This window comes from Lolium perenne, chromosome 1, assembly GCF_019359855.2.
Source record: "Lolium perenne isolate Kyuss_39 chromosome 1, Kyuss_2.0, whole genome shotgun sequence".
NCBI classification, from domain to species: domain Eukaryota; kingdom Viridiplantae; phylum Streptophyta; class Magnoliopsida; order Poales; family Poaceae; genus Lolium; species Lolium perenne.
Genome location: NC_067244.2, coordinates 254,535,809 through 254,556,283, shown reverse-complemented (window position 1 = coordinate 254,556,283; position 20,475 = coordinate 254,535,809). Strand labels below are relative to the sequence as shown.

Here is a 20,475-nt window from a genome sequence, read left to right as displayed (position 1 = left end):
CGTGAGCACGCATCCATTACCGTTGGATTCGCTTTAAGATTCTGGCCTCACCAACGGAGCTAAACGGCGTGTGAAACCTGCTGACCGAATGTTTCCCACCCTTGTGCTGTTTTTCACGTGAGCCATCGAGATGACCAGCTATTTTATTGCTGCCGATTCCAGGTCTCGTTGCAACTTGTGAACTAGATTCGGAGAGGACAATGATTGGGGTTGAGCTGCTTTTCAAAGGTGGATATGTGCTGTTCATCTTCTCCTACCTCATCTTCTCTTACCTCTGCTTTTAGTCTTTATCCTGGTATAATCGATGGAAACCAAATGCACATTCCTGTAACCTAAGTGAAAGAAAAACAAGACTGATACGGTCCCAATTCCAGCTCTTTATGTCTACATACGGTCCAAATCTGAACTGACCATGTAGTACTATTTTGCTGTCGGGGCCAATATGCAGTCCGTCTAAGAACTAAAAGCCACATGTGGTCCGACCCGCAGATGGTGCTTATGAAATGGGGCGTAGTTGATATCATAACCGTTCTTGTTGTTGTGTTCCTCGAGATTCGGTCTAACATAACCTCACGTGAAAAAGGAATCTACAACTGTCATGTGTGTAAAAACAACAGTACTTTTGGCAGTACTGCATGTACCGTATGAATAAATTGACAAGGACTTTATAAATTCAGTAGTATTTTTCGCAGGACTACATGAACATGACATATTGACTACATGCGCAAACAATAGAGGACTCTATATATACAGTTCACGGAATATATTTTAAAATATTAAATATTAGACTCATTTCGAAGAGTTCGTCGCCAGGAAGTCAAATATGCAAACAAAAACACATTTGCATTTGTTACGTGAAAGTTGTGTTTGTTTTTCAATTAGTAGTGCATTTAGAGAAGGGAATCTTCTCATATAGGTGGGCACATGTGAGGACCCCACGGATGGCCATTCATATACCATGCAACGGTTATGATAACATATTGGCCCCATTTTACATGCACCGAAGCATTTCCGCATGTGGTCGGGAACCAGGGACGAGTGCGCCGACGTCGAGCCGGCAAAATCAGAGGGCGAGGAGCCGCCGCGTAGTGATGGGACGGCCACCCCGGGCTGCACTCCTCCCTGTGTGCCTGGCGTAGCCGATGCAGAGTGGCCGGCAGTGGGACGTTGAGCTCACGTCAAGTATCTGGGGCTGCGATCCTAATTCGGCCGTGGGAATGTGGGATTGGCCCTGGGATGAGCGCGGTGATGTCCGGCCAGACCACGTTGCCCGGGCAAGTGCTGAACTTGGGCGATGGCCCGTTGCCTGGCCGGTGGAAGGGCACGACACGAGCGCCCACTGGATCTGTAGAACTGCATGCTCTAACCAATGCAACCAAAAGACCATCTGATGGAAGAGATTAGGCAATGCATTTATACTTCAACACTCCCCCTCACGTGTGGCTCCCTCAGGCCTAAACGTGGACCGAAAGTGGGCTGCAATATTTTTATTTTATATTGCGCCAGCCGGGTCTTGAACTCAAGACCTCTTGGCTCTGATACCATGTAGAACTGCATGCTCTAACCAATGCAACCAAAAGACCGATCTGATGGAAGAGATTAGACAATCCATTTATACTTCAACAGGATCAACTCCGGGAACACTGCATGCTAAACACCAATTCACGGTTGCAGGAAGAAGAATGCAGATGATTGAATTCTCGCTGCCAGAGGACGGAGTAAACGAAGATAGCAGCCTAGGTGTGTTTGTGAAATGTTTGCCGGAGCCTCATCCGATTTTGGGATGCTATGCAGTAATTCAGTTTTCTCTTCCTCTCTGCCGCAACTAATTCAGAAGATACAACTCTCTTCAAAATAAAATCAGAAGATACAGATCGAGGCTGGTTCCCCCATGCGCGGACGGCTCGAACCCGAAGCCCAGATCGAGGCAGCCACGCAGCTCGTCGAGGTCGTCGTCGGTGACGCTCTGTGCGCGGCTGAGCGAGGACGACGAGGGCGCCCGGCGCATCAGGCCGCGGCAGCGCAGCACCCAGGCCTCGTCCCGCTCGATGTCGGGCGACCACGAGTTCTGCTTCTGCAGGCCAATCAGCCCCGCCGCGCCCCTATCTTCCTGTCCCAATTGTGGTTGCGCCCAATTTCTCTTCTCAATTTCCCTTCCCCTCACTCGATTTGAGTTGCAGGGAAGCGCAAGGTTGGGGCTCACGGACGCACGTGCGACAGGGGCCGAAACTTGCACGGGCGTGGCCGAGGTGCGGCGGTCGAGCTTGGAGGGCGGAGGTCGAGCATCGGAGAAGACGACCAGAGATGCAGAGCACCAAGAGGACGAGGGCACCTAAATCCAGTAAACAGGGGACCTCGGGGTGGCCATGGCTGCCCAAATCGCACCTTCCTCTGCTCGGCCTCACCGCGGACCACCATGTCGTCCCCGACGCCAGCCTCCACGAATCTCGTCGATCCCCTCTTCCGCCGCCTCTATCTCCACCTCCCGTCGGCGAGCTCCTCTGCTGAAGGTCGGGACGGGGGAGCGGCTCATTCTCCTGGTCAATGTCTAGCTCGTGGCTCAGCTACGGCGGTTGGGCGAATGCGGTGAAGAAGAGATGTACCCTGCCTGAAAATGCAGTCTCGATGTGCCACGCCCATTGCTTTTTCTCTTCCATCTTTTGTCCCTATGCGCCATCGAAGAGGTGAGACCCACACCAAACGAAGGGGTTTCAATTAACGCCGTTGGACACGTGTCGCTTTGCGGATGCATGCTCACGTATACACCCGGTCACCAGGCTTCTTTTGATATTTATAAATACTAAACTATGCATAAAAAGATGTAAACTCACCATAATTCATCGCAGTAACACATATTCTTATGTATATGGATGTGATATTAATATATTCTATGATTTGTTCCAAACAAAAGAAGATTGGTAGAGTATATCTATAAAAATATAACTTGAACTTTAATATTACCAACACATTTTTTCCAATGTTCTTAGACATAATGGAAAAAAGTAAAGTTGAGTCATAAGTACATCTCAACTAAAAATTAGTTCAGATTAGTTACAATGAGCTATTAAGAGATTAAAAAAATAGTATAAATGGGCTCCCAACTCGCATAAGACCGACAAAAAAGGAACTCAGCCAAAATAAAATGGTGTTTTCCCTCCATTTCCCAAAAAGGCCGCTTTTATCTCTATTTTTTTAAACCCTAATTATTGGTTGTAGCAAATAGTTTAAAAAACAATAATTCAGTAAATAGGGACATATGATCTATATACAGTTTCACCTCATTTCCCACAATTTGTTTCCTATACACGCTTAGAAAATGGTGATTACATCATTTCATGCACTTTAAACCATCAAATAAATTTGGGAAAAAAATCTACAAAGCTCTCCTAGGCATGTAGATCTAGATTATTGAACCAAAAATCTTGTTGACTAAAAAGCAAATTTCACCAATTTTTTTCATACAAGCTAAATGGCGATCAACTTAATTCCAAAACAAAATTTCAAACTTTGCAGGTTTATGCCCAACATCATGACGACCCTCTCTGACCCATTTGTTCTTACAAGTGCTTGGAAAATATTTGCAAATCAACTCTAGCCAAAAATTTGGTCAACATGTGATTAATATTAATTTCCATCTCTATCTTCTAACTTTTGCGATCTTCGCCAAGAACCCACATTGACTGCAAGTGCTTGGAAAATATTTGCAACATATGATTATCTCCAATTTCATTTTCATCTATGTCTCTCTAATTTTTGTGATCTTCGCCAGGAACTATATTGACCTCTCCCACACTCATGGAGTAGGGGATTTGTGCTACCCCTATTGCGCCAAACCATAGGGAATATATTTTGTCCCCGCTTCTCCATCGCTACTCCCCGCTCATGTTGTTTCCCCATACGCACACTCTTGGATCTAGCTCCACGAAAACGAGCCGATTCGGGCCCTCCTATGGAATCTGGCTCCAGGGTGCTTTGGGTATCGTTTGCACGTGGGGCGGCACCTCACACGTCGAACCCATGCAAGGTAGAATCATGAAAAAGTATATTACAATAAACAAAAATATATGTATTTGACATCACAAATTTCAAATGACAATACAAACTTTAAGTTCTGGCTCTGCCACTGCGCGTCGCCATGAAACCTTATTCAGGTTTATATGAGATACACGGTGGTCATACTGGTCATCGCGTTGGTATACAAGATTACATTTGGTTTTTGAAAAACGGAGGCAAAAGATTACAGGTTTGGAAAGAATAGGAAAGGATACATCTCGCTGAAATTGCCACCGCATTGTAAAGATTGTAGTACATCGAATGAATGAATGCTGTAACTTGTTTCACGTACATGAGCTCAAACAAAGAAGAAGAAACAACACTCTCCTACTAGTATATATGAATCATCACCATGGAAAAAAATAGCGCGCTCTTCTAGACAGCCCAAGCTACTTCATTCCGGCACTATAGCGCGCTAATTTATAGCACGCTAATAGCGTATTTTTCGGCTGACTCTATTTTGTTATAGCGCGCTATTTTTTTTCCTTGATCATCACTAGATTTATCTTTCAAAAAATAAAAATGTTTTGTCTATCTCCTTCCTGGTCGGCGTCCGCTGGCTGGCAAGGCGCCAAGCGCCGGGAACTCGTCGGTGGAGAGACCGAAAGGCACGCCGCCGGCGCTCTGTCCGGCCGTGACAGGAGCCGCGTGATTCTTGTTCTGAGGAGTCGCCGCTTGCTGCTGCTTAGGCGTTGCAGCTCTCGCGGCCGCGCTCTGGCTTTGCTGATCTGCTGCTTCTGTGTTATGGGGCCGGTAAAGAGGCGTGGTCACCGTTGCTGGCCGCATCGCAGGCGACGAGCCGCCAAGAGACGGGAACTCGTCGGTGGAGAGACTGAAAGGCACGCCGCCAGGGCTCTTCCCCTCTGCCGCTCCTGTGCTCGCCGTTCCTGGCCGTACCACGGGCGGCGCCGCGGCGGAAAGGTTCTGCAGCATGGCGTGAGGGGTGAACCCGAACGGGACCTTGCCGGCGTCCATCTTCCTGAAGGTGATCGAGATCCTCTTGGCCGGCACGGCGGGCACGCAGTGCTTGGCAACGTCCGCGCCGTTCCCGTTGAGCACGAGCACGGACCCGGCCGGCAAGTTGATGGAGGTGGAGCCCGCCCCGCCGAACTCCCCGGGCCCGAGCACCTTCAGGGTCCGGCCGAAGAGGATGTCGCAGTCGGCGAGGAAGGAGGCGGTGCAGAAGGGGCGGAGGAAGTCGTGGCTGTCGACGTGGGGCGGGATGCAGTCGTCCACGTCGTAGATGTTGACGATGCAACTGTCGGGCACGCAGGCGCGCGGGAGCACGCGCCAGAGGACCAGGCGGCGGACCATGGCGGCGAGCAGCGGCGGGAGCGGGTCGACGGCGGAGTCCCGCACGATGCCCGGCGGGTTGCCGTCCCGGTCGACGGCGTAGTTGTAGCAGCAGCCGAACTGGATGGTGGCGCGGCCCTTGCCGCGCATCCACTTGCGCGGCTCCGAGTAGGTCCGCTCTGCACGCCAAGGAGAAGAAGAAAGTCAAGATCAGGATCGGCGGGAGTGGACAGGGGTATGGTATTGGATTCGATCGAGAATTGGTCATAGGAAGAAGGTGGGAGGAGGGAGAATACCTCGGAGGTGGCCGCGGCGGCCGCGGTCCTGGAGGTCGAGGACGGCGGCGACGATGGCGCGCTGCTCTTCCGGGGAGAAGACGGCGGTGTGGAGCTCGAGGCCCTGGAGGATGTTGACCGCGCGGCCGTCGAGGCGGTCCATGTGCGAGAAGTCCTTCTTGCGGCGCACTCGGCTCACGCCGTCGTCGGACAGCAGCGGCGACGACGACATGGCGGCGGTGACTGGTGTTGGAGAAGAGGGCAGAGCAAGGGGATCTGGGACAAGCTCGAGCGCGCGACGCAAGGATTTGATTGGCGGCTGGCGCTGTGGTTGGAGGTGCAGCTGGGGGTTGCGGTCTCGGTGAGTTTTTTATATGGAAAAAACAAGGCAAGGAAAGGAAAGGAAAGGCTGCTGGGTCGAGTCCGAGCACGGGTTCAACACCAAATCGGGTCGGCTCGCGTGTTTCGCTGACAGACTCGAATCGTCCCATGTACGTACGTACGAGCCACACGTGGGGGTGAATGGGCTGGAGCCTCGCCCACTACGAACACAGGCCTGACAACAGTTGGTTTGTGGATAGGTAGAATGCACACATCCTGCCAGAACCAGATATAGGACGGCGACGTTCTCCCACTGCTTCAGAACAGGAAAGGGGCGCTGCGTTGCCAATGGGCCCGCGAGCGAGGCCCAGTTAAGTTAGCCTAGCCTGCACAGACCTCCTTTTTTGGGCTGATCATGTTGTACACTTTTGTTATTTGACGATGATAACAGAACAGGGAAAGTGAAGGAAAACATTGATATCAGACCAATAAAAAGCTTCCTACCTTACAATTTGATCTGACAGTCCTTAGCCAGAATAGTCAATCGTTACTGTATGATGTAATGCAGGCATCTAAACGGCCCTCATTAGTGAACTAAGCGCAAAGGGCTTCAACATTTAACCAGTTCCTTGCAAACCTAGGCGTGCGGTTCCCGCGGTGCAAAATTTTGAAAGCTCAAGGGCATGATCTTTAGCACCGAAATGCAGTGGAAAAATAGATTGGAAACTTGCCTAAATTGTTAACAGAGGCCTGTGTAAAAATGTAATTCACCTTCTTATCAAAATTGGATCCTAAGTAACGAAAGGATGAGGCGGTGAGGGATGGATGGAGCTTAGGCAACCGAGTACTCTTTCTCGGGTCGCCTGCCAGCTTCGCCGTGGATGCACACCGGCTGGGCGTGGTCGGCGAATGTGCCTACTTCGTTTTCAGGCGACGCATGTTCCGGTATGGCCTTGTCGACAGCTAGACCCAACTCATAAAGCAGCTACCTCGTGACTCGGGCACTGGTGGAGCGCACGTGCGGGTCTAGCCCCAACCTACCATTGCACCAATCCAACAAATTCGGGAATTGGTAGTAGTAGGCGATTTGCACAAAAATAACCCAAAAGTGAAAGAAAAGCACAGACTGATCCTCCGGCGAAACTATTTCACTCATCTAACCCTTTTGTGTGGCGCTCTTCCCATGGGCGCCACACATGCCCATGTGACGCCCGTACTGCCGACGCCACAAACACGTCCGACGTGACCCGTCGACGCTGAGCTGGTGAGCCGATCCGACGTGGCAGGCCGTGTGGCGCCGCTCTCGCCGGCGCCACACTTCCCGTGGCAAGGGCGCCACACGTCCACTTAAGTTTGGCCGCGCCAGCCCGCCCAGCCCGACCCATCTTCTTTCTCCTCCCTCTGTTCTTCTTCACTAAGCATAGGCGCCCGGTTCTCTCTCCCCCCTCTCCCCCCACCAAATCCACCACCAAATCATCAGATCTGTCCGTGGAGATCGTTCCCAACTCGTTCCTTGAGGTAATCCCCTCCGTTCCCCTTCTTTTCATCCATTGATTTTGTGTTTTTGGTTGAATCTACATGTGAAATCCTAGATGTGGATTTGGTTGATTTGAGGGTGGAGATGGATTTGGTTGGATGTTAGGGTTGTTCAAGTAGGAGAAATGGTAGTGTGCTAGTTTGTATGGGTACATTATGTTGATTATGGTAACTAATGAACACATGTGTGTATGTGTTGTTCCCATTATGCTAGGGGGATGGAAAGAATTGTTCATGTTCATCATGTGGACAAGGATGCTTTCTTGAAGGGAGCCTTTGCCACGCAGTGATGTCCCTTTGGCTATGTTCTTGTTGTCGAACCTTTATGTTGTCGAACTATGATGTTGTATGAACCTTGATCTTCTCGAACCTTCATGTCGTTGAACCTTATTGTAATTGAAACCTTGATGTCGTCGAACCTTATTTGTCGTTTGAACCATTATGCTGTGTCGTACATATTCAGTGCAATGTTGTACTCAAAACTATTGGAGTTTGGTAGGATTTTTCATGTTTTTAACACAAGTCAATGTGTGGCGCCCTCCACACCGGCGCCGCACTGCACTGTGTGGCGCCCCTCCCATCGGCGCCACACATGCCAACATATATCAACTTCTGGATCGAAAACATCCAGGGGCTCCGGACGATAAGTCCTTAGCCGTTTTGGCGAGGCTCTTTGTGTGGCGCCCGTGCCTTCGGCGCCACACTGTGAGGTGTGGCGCCCGTGGCATCGGCACCACACATGCCAACATATATCAACTTTTTGGTCGAAAACATCCAGGGGCTCCGGACGATAAGTCCTTAGCCGTTTTGGCGAGGCTCTTTGTGTGGCGCCCGTGGCGTCGGCGCCACACTGTGAGGTGTGGCGCCGGTGGCATCGGCGCCACACATAGAGCCTCGCCAAAACGGTTAAGTCCCAGAAGATTTGTCTTACAGTATGTTTTTGTAGGATAACGTTGCATAGAAAACAAAAATTTTCCTACCGCGAGAACGCAATCCAAGCCAAGATGCAATCTAGAAGATGGGAGCAACGAGGGGATGATCGACTCTCACCCTTGAAGAGTTCCAAAGCCTACAAGATGAGGCTCTTGTTGCTGCGGTAGACGTTCACTTGCCGCTTGCAAAAGCGCGTAGAAGATCTTGATCACGGCGCCATGAACGGGCAGCACCTCCGTACTCGGTCACACGTTCGGTTGTTGATGAAGACGATGTCCACCTCCCCGTTCCAGCGGGCAGCGGAAGTAGTAGCTCCTCTTGAATCCGGCAGCACGACGGCGTGGTGTCGGTGGTGGTGGAGAATCCCGACGGAGCTTCGCTAAGCGTGCGGGGAAGAAGGAGGAGTGGGGCGGCTAGGGTTTAGGGAGAGGGGGGCGCCGGCCACTATGGGGTGCGGCCACCTTGTGGTGTTTTGGGTGGCCGGCCCCCTCCCCTTGGCCCTCATTATATAGGTGGAACACCCAAGAGTTGGTCTACAAGTCTTCGAATAAGACCCCAAACCAAAACCTTCCATATCACATGAAACCTACCCAAGCTAGGACTCCCACTAGAGGTGGGATTTCCACCTTCCCTTGGGAGGGGGTGGCCGGCCACCATAGGTGGAGTCCACCTGGGACTCCACCCCCTAGGGTTGGCCGGCCATGGTGGTCGAGTCCCTTCGGGACTCCGCCTTCCAAAGTGACTTTCTTCCGGAATATTCTAGAACCTTCTAGCACCTTCCATAAATGCACCGGATCATTTTCAAACTCATAAAATGACTTCCTATATATGAATCTTATTCTCCGGACCATTCCGGAACTCCTCGTGATGTCCGGGATCCCATCCTAGACTTCGAACAATACTTCGAACTCCATTCCATATTCAAGTTCTACCATTTCAACATCAAACCTTAAGTGTGTCACCCTACGGTTCGCGAACTATGTGGACATGGTTGAGAACTCTCTCCGACCAATAACCAATAGCGGGATCTGGAGATCCATAATGGCTCCCACATATTCAACGATGACTTTAGTGATCGAATGAACCATTCACATACGATACCAATTCCCTTTGTCACGCGATATTTTACTTGTCCGAGGTTTGATCATCGGTATCACTCTATACCTTGTTCAACCTCGTCTCCTGACAAGTACTCTTTACTCGTACCGTGGTATGTGGTCTCTTATGAACTTATTCATATGCTTGCAAGACATTAGACGACATTCCACCGAGAGGGCCCAGAGTATATCTATCCGTCATCGGGATGGACAAATCCCACTGTTGATCCATATGCCTCAACTCATACTTTCCGGATACTTAATCCCATCTTTATAACCACCCATTTACGCAGTGGCGTTTGATGTAATCAATGTACCTTTCCGGTATAAGTGATTTACATGATCTCATGGTCATAAGGACTAGGTAACTATGTATCGAAAGCTTATAGCAAATAACTTAATGACGTGATCTTATGCTACGCTTAATTGGGTGTGTCCATTACATCATTCATATAATGACATAACCTTGTTATTAATAACATCCAATGTTCATGATCACGAAACCATGATCATCTATTAATCAACAAGCTAGTTATACAAGAGGCTTACTAGGGACTCTTTGTTGTTCACATAACACACATGTATCAATGTTTCGGTTAATACAATTATAGCATGGTATGTAAACATTATCATAAACACAAACATATATTATAATAACCATTTTATTATTGCCTCTTGGGCATATCTCCAACTGTCTCCCACTTGCACTAGAGTCAATAATCTAGTTTTCATTTGTAAAGATATAACACCTTGGCCTTCCGGTGCTTTATCATGTTTTGCTCACGAGAGAGGTTTTAGTCAACGGACCTGACATGCTCAGAACCGTATGTATTTTGCAATTCATTTGCGTCTTCACGCATCACTCATTTTCCAAATGAGTCGGAATTTAAATATGTTTGGTCTTCTGGTGGAAACTTGATTCCTTGGTCTGAAATAAGTCACTAATATTGTCACACACAATATAGCTTCAAAGTTCTGACACTATCGGAACTACACCAAGTTCTCAAAGAACTTCTTGACTTTAACATCATCAGTCATTGTCAAAACAATGACATAATCTGCCTTCGTTTGTAGAATCCGTCACAACATTTAGAACTCATCTAAATCTAACATAGACAACTTCTATCTCATTGTGCTACCTTTTAAACAACACTTAGTCTAATTTGAGATTGAAATTTTATTTTCATATGTGACAAAACAAATATCGGTGCAACACCTTACAGTGATTTGTTTGTCATTTCTCCATACAAAACTATATATATATCCTTGGTTCTTCTTAAGTACTCAAGAATATTCTTTACTGTTTTTCAATGATCATCATATGAATCATTCTGGTATATGCTCCTAACTCTTTTAGAGCACAGTATATCTGATTTTGTACATATTCTTCGTGATCTAAAATCACTCATGTGTTTTTACTCATCGAGTGTCAGATACACTTAAGTCTTGTTAAAACTTCACATGACAAGAACATTTTCTTAATATTTCTATATTGAACTATTTCAATATCCATTCTATGTACTTTGACTTATACATATTATGTGTTTCAATCTATCTTCATAGATCTTGACACAAAATTTGTTTCAGTCCATATCCTTTCATTGAAGTTAATTTCTCAATGAAACCTTTTAATCAAGTATATAATTACATCATTTATAACCAACTATATGTCATCTACATAAGTATTATAAATATGTCTCAACGCTCCCACTTAATTTCTTGCAAATGCAAGCCTCTTCATCGTCTCTGATGAAATCAAAAACTCTTTGACTATTTCATCTGGTGAAGATTCCAACTCCGCGATACTCACTTCATCCAATTGAAGTTTGTATACCTATCTAGTATTCTATGGACCAGCAAAACTCTTGGTTGAGTCTTGTATACACCTTTAATACATACTTCTGTTAAGTAATGTATTTTGCCATCCTACTAGCATATCTCATAAAAGAAATATGTAGTGATTACTAGAATAATCCATATAGACTATAAGCATTGCTACGGAAGATCTAATCTTATTGTATTCAACTCTTTGAACTTTGTCGTAAACAATTTTTCGACAAGTCGAGTTTATTCAAGGATATTCCATCCAAGTCCATCAATTTTATAGATCCATTTACTTTCAGAAAGTATTCATCTATCTTGGATTTCATGGCGTATAGCCATTTTAACGGAGTCAGGGCCCATCATAATTTCTTTGTTCGTAGTTGGTTTATCATTGTTCAAAATCAATCCTTTGTCCACAAATCATTTATTTGATCACAAAGTAAACCACACCTATAAGGTTCAATAAGTACTTCGATCTCCATGGCTAAAAACACTTTGTAGTCATGGAAGTCATGATCGTTGTGGCTGCTTCCGGAACCATTTCCGATGTTGCGCTACTCTGATCATTATGCTCAGGTTCATAAACCATATCAAGTTCTATTGTCCTCCCACTCAAATACTTCGCTAGAAAACAATTTCTTGGAAATAAGAAACATTGACAAACACTTTTGTCTTTTATTTCATAGTGGAAAGAATTCCCAATCAATTCTTTGGGATAACCAACAAAGACATTTATCCGTTTTTGGTTGTAAACTCTTAGACCAAAATTTAAAGAAATGACTATTAGGGTTTATACCCATGCCATAACTTGTATGGTGTCATTTCAACGGATCATGATGATGCTCTATTTAGTGTAAAAGCGGTAGTCTCTAAAGCATAATCCACAAAAATTATAATGGCATTAATATTTTATCTCATCATTGACCCAACAAGGTTTGGAAACATCTCTTGGATACTTCATCATCACTATGATACTTCAAGAAATGTGAGTTGTAGAACAATTTCATAACTCTCTTAGATGTTCGCTAAAACTCGTAATTCAAATATTTCCACTATGATCCAATCATAGATATTTGATTTTTCTATCACGATGATTTCCACTTCATGCTGAAATTTATTTGAATCCATTCAAATGTTTCAAACTTCTTCCTTATCGAATATATCCACATATATACTCAATTCATTGTTTGAAGTTTTCATGAAGTAGAAGAATCTCCCGCACACAACTATGCCCAGTGAACCATATACATCATCATGTATGTTTACACTAAGTTAGTTGCCCATTCAAATCTTGGCCTATGAACGGTATTTCAGTCATTCCTTTTAGAAGAGATTTGCAAGCGCCAAATGATTCATAAATCAAATGACTCCAATAATCCATTTGCATGGAGTTTCTTCATGCGTTCCTTTCCAACATGACCTAAATGGTGGTTCCACAAATAAGTGGAATTCAAATCATTTGCCTTACGGCATTTTAGCGTCAGTGTTATGTATGTGTGTTTCACCATTAAAATTTATAATAACTTATCCATCGTTCATGGAGTAATGTCATAATTTGAACGACTCATTGTTTTTATTTGACAAGAGCAAAATAACAATTATTATGTTCTTTATTATAAATTCTAAGGGCTAGATAGAATGCCAACGATGAACATAATAACACTTTATTTTTGTTCCAGACGTGCATTCCTATCATATTCCTTGTCAGTCACTTAGGCCATTGTATTCTTGTATTGCGTTGTTTTGTATGACACTGCATATCAACCAATATGGTACAAATACCCAAGAATTTCATTGTGTGACCAAACGAGGAATACATCCATAACATGTATATCATTGATATACACCTGAGCTAGACTTTCTAGTCTTTTCTTTTCTTTCTGCCAAAATATCTTTTGTAATTTCTCTTTTAGCTTTCCTCATTATTCAGAAAACATTTCTCCTTCAATAACTTCTAGGTTTGTTGGTCAAATACCAATAACCTTGAGGTTCTTACTTTGAAGTTGATCATCATATGACAAGTGTTTCAGATTTCACTATTAGTAACTTTGTAATATGATGAACAATTTCACTCATAATTTTGTCCATCATATTGATGTCTACGCCCCCCTCCTTTTCCTGTAGACAGTGTTGGGCCTCCAAGAGCAGAGGTTTGTAGAACAGCAGCAAGTTTTCCCTTAAGTGGATCACCCAAGGTTTATCGAACTCAGGGAGGAAGAGGTCAAAGATATCCCTCTCATGCAACCCTGCAACCATAAAGCAAGAAGTCTCTTGTGTCCCCAACACACCTAATAGGTGCACTAGTTCGGCGAAGAGATAGTGAAATACAGGTGGTATGAATATATATGAGCAGTAGCAACGGTGCCAGAAAATAGCTTGCTGGCGTGTAGTTGATGGTGGTAGTATTGCAGCAGTAGTAACACAGTGAAACAGTAAACAAGCAGTAGTAACGCAGCAGTATTTAGGAACAAGGCCTAGGGATTAGACTTTCACTAGTGGACACTCTCAACATTGATCACATAACAGAATAGATAAATGCATACTCTACACTCTTGTTGGATGATGAACACATTGCGTAGGATTACACGAACCCTCAATGCCGGAGTTAACAAGCTCCACAATTCAATGTTCATATTTAAGTAACCTTAGAGTGTAAGATAGATCAAAAGACTAAACCAAGTACTAACATAGCATGCACACTGTCACCTTCATGCATATGTAGGAGGAATAGATCACATCAATACTGTCATAGCAATAGTTAACTTCGCAATCTACAAGAGATCATGATCATAGCATAAACCAAGTACTAACACGGATGCACACACTGTCACCATTACATCGTGCAGGAGGAATAAAACTACTTTAATAACATTGCTAGAGTAGCACATAGATAAATTGTGATACAAAATACATTGCAATCATAAAGAGATACAAATAAGCACCTCACTATGCCATTCATTAGTGAATAAGTATTCTGTGAAATATAGCCTAAGAGACCCACACGGTGCACACACTGTCACCTTTACACACGTGGGACAAGGAGTCTCCAGAGATCACATAAGTAAAACTCACTTGACTAGCATAACGACATCTAGATTACAAGCATCATCATATGAATCTCAATCATGTAAGGCAGCTCATGAGATTATTGTATTGAAGTACATAGGAGAGAGATGAACCACATAGCTACCGGTACAGCCCCGAGCCTCGATGGAGAACTACTCCCTCCTCATGGGAGCAGCAGCGGTGATGAAGATGGCGGTGGAGATGGCAGCGGTGTCGATGGAGAAGCCTTCCGGGGGCACTTCCCCATTCCGGCAGCGTGCCGGAACAGAGACTCTGTCCCCCCAGATCTTGGCTTCGCGATGGCGGCGGCTGGAAGGTTTACGTGGGTTTCGTCGAACGCATCAGGGTTTTCGCGACGGAGGCTTTAATTAGGCGTAGAGGCGGCGCAGGAGGGTCGAAGGGGTGCCGACACCGTAGGTTGGCGCGGCCGGGGCACAGGCGCGCCGGCCTATGGTGCAGGGGCCCAGTGCCCCCCCTCTGGTCCTTCTCGTGTGTTCTGGATGCTTCCGGTGAAAATAGGAACCTGGGCGTTGATTTCGTCCAATTCCGAGAATATTTCGTTACTAGGATTTCTGAAACCAAAAACAGCAGAAAACAGGAACTGGCACTTCGACATCTTGTTAATAGGTTAGTTTCAGAAAATGCACGAATATGACATAAAGTGTGCATAAAACATGTAGATAACATCAATAATGTGGCATGGAACATAAGAAATTATCGATACGTTGGAGACGTATCAGCATCCCCAAGCTTAGTTCTGCTCGTCCCGAGCAGGTAAAACGATAACAAAGATAATTTCTGAAGTGACATGCCATCATAAACTTGATCATATTGTAAACATATGTAATGAATGCAGCGATCAAAACAATGGTAATGACATGAGTAAACAACTGAATCATAAAGCAAAGACTTTTCATGAATAGCACTTCAAGACAAGCATCAATAAGTCTTGCATAAGAGTTAACTCATAAAGCAATAATTCAAAGTAAAGGTATTGAAGCAACACAAAGGAAGATGAAGTTTCAGCGGTTGCTTTCAACTTGTAACATGTATATCTCATGGATAGTTGTCAATGCAAAGTAATATAACAAGTGCAATATGCAAGTATGTATGAATCAATGCACAGTTCACACAAGTGTTTGCTTCTTGAGGTGGAGAGAAATAGGTGAACTGACTCAACAATAAAAGTAAAAGAATGGCCCTTCGCAGAGGGAAGCAGGGATAAATCATGTGCTAGAGCTTTTCAAGTTTTAAAATCATATAGAGAGCATAAAAGTAAAGTTTTGAGAGGTGTTTGTTGTTGTCAATGAATGGTAATGGGTACTCTAACTACCTCGCCAACCAGACTTTCAAGAGCGGCTCCCATGAAGGACGTTATCTCTACCAGCAAGGTAGATCATCCCTCTTCTCTTTTGTTTACACATGTATTTTAGTTTTTATTTATTTATGGGTGACACTCCTCCCAACCTTTGCTTACACAAGCCATGGCTAACCGAATCCTCGGGTGCCTACCATCAATCTCATACCATGGAGGAGTGTCTATTTGCAAAATTAAGTTGCTTGCTGATGAATCAGAGCAAAACATGTGAAGAGAATTATTAATGCAAGTTGTAATTAATTGGGGCTGGGAACCCCATTGCCAGCTCTTTTTGCAAAATTATTGGATAAGCGGATGAAGCCACTAGTCCATTGTGAAAGTCTGTCAAAAGTAAATGACAAGATCGAAAGATAAAACACCACATACTTCCTCATGAGCTATAAAACATTGACACAAATTAAGAAGCATTTTGAATTGTTTAAAGGTAGCACACGAAGTATTTACTTGGAATGGCAGAAAATACCATGTATGTAACACCCCAACTTTTGCAAACATGTTTAATTATCCAAAGTGCAAAAATTAGGGGGAACAAAAACTTTTTCTATAAACTGATTAAGATGAATTGCCTTGATCTGTTTGTTATGATGAATTGTCTTGATTTGCTTGTTGAGTTTTGTTTTGAGCTACCCTAAAGAACAACACCCCTAGTGGTAAAACAAGCAACTCACCTAACAAAACACAGGTGTGGCTTAGGAAGAATTGTTTCCTTCTTACTATATCATTCTCTTATGCCCTAGTCAGAAACCCTCAACCATCACAAAATTTGGCTAGTCCTAAATATGTTCTCAGGTTCCATTTTGGAGCTTTTAGATTAAGCTATCCCTTGACATCTAAGGCAATGCACTTGGTCCTATACATGAGAACTTCCCAACCATGTCCTCTCCTTGAACCAGATCACTCATACACCCATTTATCCTTGTTGGTTTTGAAGCCAAGTCAATAACATGTTTTGGCAGGCTTAAAATGTCCAAACTTTGGCAGTTGATATCTAAGCACCCCAACTATTATTGGTGATCTAAATGCATAGATCTCATCTATGCAACACCCTCTACAACTTCCACGTCTTGCATGTCCAATACCACCTTTACAATTCTTATTTTCACTTGATCTTCTCCCCTATCCACTATCTCAGCACTAGATCACTTCCTCCTGTTTTACCTCTTGCTTTTATTATCCAATTTTAAAACTTCCCAAAACCAAGAGTGGGAATGATGGTACTTTAGGTAGCCACCACCCTACCCTTGAGATCACTCCTCCAGGTGTTTTACTTTCTCTTTTGGAAAAATTCCCAAAAGCCCTATTACTATTCTTTTATAGTTTTAGCCACAAAATAATCTCTAGCTTCATCAAAGCTTTCAAAATTGTTTTCTAAACTAAAATGGAGGATGTGAATGTTATTTCACATCATCCCTTTTCACCCTAAAAAGTTATTGCTTTAGCACATTTTGTTTTGGTTTTAAAATAAAAACATGGTTTTGTTACATATGCCATTCTTGCACTTTGTGTTGCCAAATATAATTTTTAGAATATTCTACTTAGAATATTCTATGCCTTTAAGACCTATTTTACTCAAATGTTCATCTCTACCTCTCCCAAAATTTCAAAGGTAAGTTCCATATCAAGTAACAACCTTCTTCCATCCACCACATAGCACCCATCTTTGATTTACCATCATCACCTTAACCTCTACATCACTAGCACCACACCACCTCTTGTTAAACCTACTTGATCACTTGCTCTACTTTGGTGAAAAGTGAGCCGGCCATACCATGTATTGCATGCATATGTATGTGCCCTAATCCTCCCTCTCTAGTTTGGACAAACCACCCAATATCACAAACATGCACCTCACCGTCTCTCTTTGGTCGACTCCACAAGTGCTAGAGTGTGCCCCTTGACTATTTTGCAACTTGGTAAAAGAGAAGAGGGACACATGCACATGCACTTGTGCCAAATCTTGAGGAGATCCTTGCTTGAAGCTTACATTTCCTCCCTCCACTCAATGTGGACGAGCAGCCAGCCCCCACACCACCCCAGGACGTCATGAGAGCCCCCCTACCTAGCCCTAGCCTTCTCTCTCCCTTCCCAATGCCATGAATGGCATAGGCCTTTGACAAAACGACCTAGGATTGCATCCCTGCACCTTTAACCATGTCTAGGACATAGCCCTGGATTCCTGGAGCCCATCAATGCTTCTCCCTCGTGCCCCAACGCACGCCACACCCCAGCCCGTGCTCGCCATTGACGTGGTCACCACGTCTGGGCGTGCTCGCGCGTTCCCAGACCTGCAGACCTTCTCTAGCCATACCTAGCTGTAGCCGGCAAAGGCATCGTACCAGGACCAGGATGCAATGATGCTACGCCTCCCTCTTTCACCCACGACGTAGCGCACACCATCAAACACCTTCGTGCACGCGCAATCATCATCTCGTTTCGGAGAACCCAGACCACCTCTTTCCGGGTTTTCAGCTGCACTAAAACCACCACTGGATGCCGTGCACGATACTACAACCCAGCTGCTCGATCGCATCCTACCTCACTCGCCCCCGAACCGTGCACCATGCCCACCGTGAGCCCCTCTGTAACACCCCAACTTTTGCAACCTTGATTAATTGTCCATATTTCAAAAATTAGGGGGAACAAAAACTTTTTCTATAGACTAATTTAGATGAGTTGCCTTGATTTGTTTGTTGTGATGAATTGCTTTGATCTGCCGCTAGATATATTGTCTTGATTTCTTGTTGAGTTCTGTGTTGAGTACCTCAAAGAACAACACCTCTAGTGGTCAGACATACAACTCACCTAATAAAACACATGTGTGACTTAGGTAAAATTGTTTTCCTTTTTACTACATCAAACTCTTCTCCTGATGGCAACATGAGTGTGCCATCTTGATATTCCTATTTGTGTTAGTCCAGCTCAAACCATCCTTGAATCCAAAATTTGGGATCATCTACCCTCATCACATCCTTCTCTTATACCCACTCATCATAGGTTGATTCTGAAGCCAAGTCAACAATCTGTTTTGGCAAGCTTATAAGTTCAGGACTTTGGCGAGTTGATATCTAAGCAACCACCACTGTTATTGTTGACCTCAATGCATGGATCTCATCTATGCAACATCCTCTTCAACCTCCACGTCTTGCATGTCTCAGTCAATCCTTGCAGCTCATATATTCAACTTGATCTTGTACCCTATCCAATGTTTTACCTCAAGATCACTTCCTTCACTTTTACCTCTTGTTTTTATTCCAGTTTAATCTTCACAAAACCAAGATTGGGAATGATGGGTACATTTTGAGGCCACCATCTACCCTTGAGAACACTCCTCCCTAAATTAGTTTTCTTTCTCAAAAACCCTATTGTTTTTCCTTCTCTAGTTTTGATCACAAAACTACTTCTAGTTTTATAAAATCTTTTCAGGATATTTCTTCAAAGAAAACAAAGAACTGAAACGGGTTTTGTTTTTCATCCCATTTCTACCAAGTACTGATTTCTAAAACATTATTTTCTATTTTGTTTTCCATTTTACAAAAGGCTTGTTTATGGTACCTATACCATTTCTTGTCTTCCTCTTGCTTATTTTACATTTGAGAAAAACTCTACTTCACTTGAGAAAGTAAGTAGAACATTTTGACCTCCTATGTTCCAACTAGTTTCTCTCAACATTTTCAAATTCCATTCCACTTGAGTTCATTCCCAATTGAGGTGTTTCAAATCCCTTTCAAATAAATTTTTTTTTTTTTTTTTCAAATGACAATCCTTGCACATCTTATGCACATCACTGATTTACCACATTGTATCCCCTCATCCTCCAATTCTTGATCAAATGGATGATCATTTGATACTTTCAAATGGACTCCCTTCAACTGAACCCTAGACTCAGGGAGTATTTCAAACCACTCCCAATTGACCTCTTTTTTTAGAACAACTTATTTTTCCTCATACCTATCTCACTCCCCCATTCTTTTCCATCAACACCTTGACCTCTTGAATTGATTTTATGCCACCATATTCACCATTGGTATTGTATCTATACTTCCATCACTACCCCTCTAAACCTTGGATCTATCTCTTTCCATCATTTGTTTGCCACAAACAAAGTGATAACAAATTTTCCTTTTAATGCATATCACTCTCACTCTCCATTTCTATCTCTATGTCTCAACCTCCATCAACATTACCTCCTCAACATCATGCACATGGATGATGTGCATCTCTCTCTCATTGTTCATTTTTGTTTGGCAAGAATGGAGCCGGCCAATTTGTGTTTGCATTCAAAATTCGGCCAGCACTATCTCCCCTTTTCCTTCTTATACAAGCCATGCCTCCCACCTACCCCAATCCATAAATGGGCAGCCTCCCAACCAACTCAATCAATGAGGAGGCTATCTCCCAACCAACTCAATCAATGAGGAGGCAGCCAACCCACCCCCTCTCCCTCTATATAAAGGGGCTTGGCAGCCCACTCCCTCCTCACTTGCTCTCATTTCCCACTCTCCACTCTTCTCCACTCCTCTCCTTTGCCTCATTTCTTTTCACTCCCTACTATTTCCTCCACTCCCTCACACTCTCCTCCTCCACTTCCCCACGAAAATGGTGCTCCCCTTGCTCCCATGGCCGGCCATGGCCATGGAAAGCCACCAAGATGAAGCTCCCTTCCTCCCTCAAGCTCATCCTCACCATGAGAGCCTCCCCT

General features: G+C 44.4%; 1 protein-coding gene across 1 annotated transcript; it reads right to left on the bottom strand.

Annotated features, from left to right (window-relative positions):
- Nucleotides 1-4,252: 4,252 nt before the first annotated feature.
- Nucleotides 4,253-5,963, bottom strand: LOC127327678 (RNA demethylase ALKBH9B-like). The gene is made up of 2 exons (XM_051354462.1): nucleotides 5,643-5,963; nucleotides 4,253-5,525 (listed from the first exon to the last, which is right to left on the bottom strand). Exons 1-2 carry the CDS (start codon nucleotides 5,851-5,853, stop codon nucleotides 4,585-4,587), a joined length of 1,152 nt encoding a protein of 383 aa, XP_051210422.1. The 5' UTR covers nucleotides 5,854-5,963; the 3' UTR covers nucleotides 4,253-4,584.
- Between the last annotated feature and the right edge of the window lie 14,512 nt (nucleotides 5,964-20,475).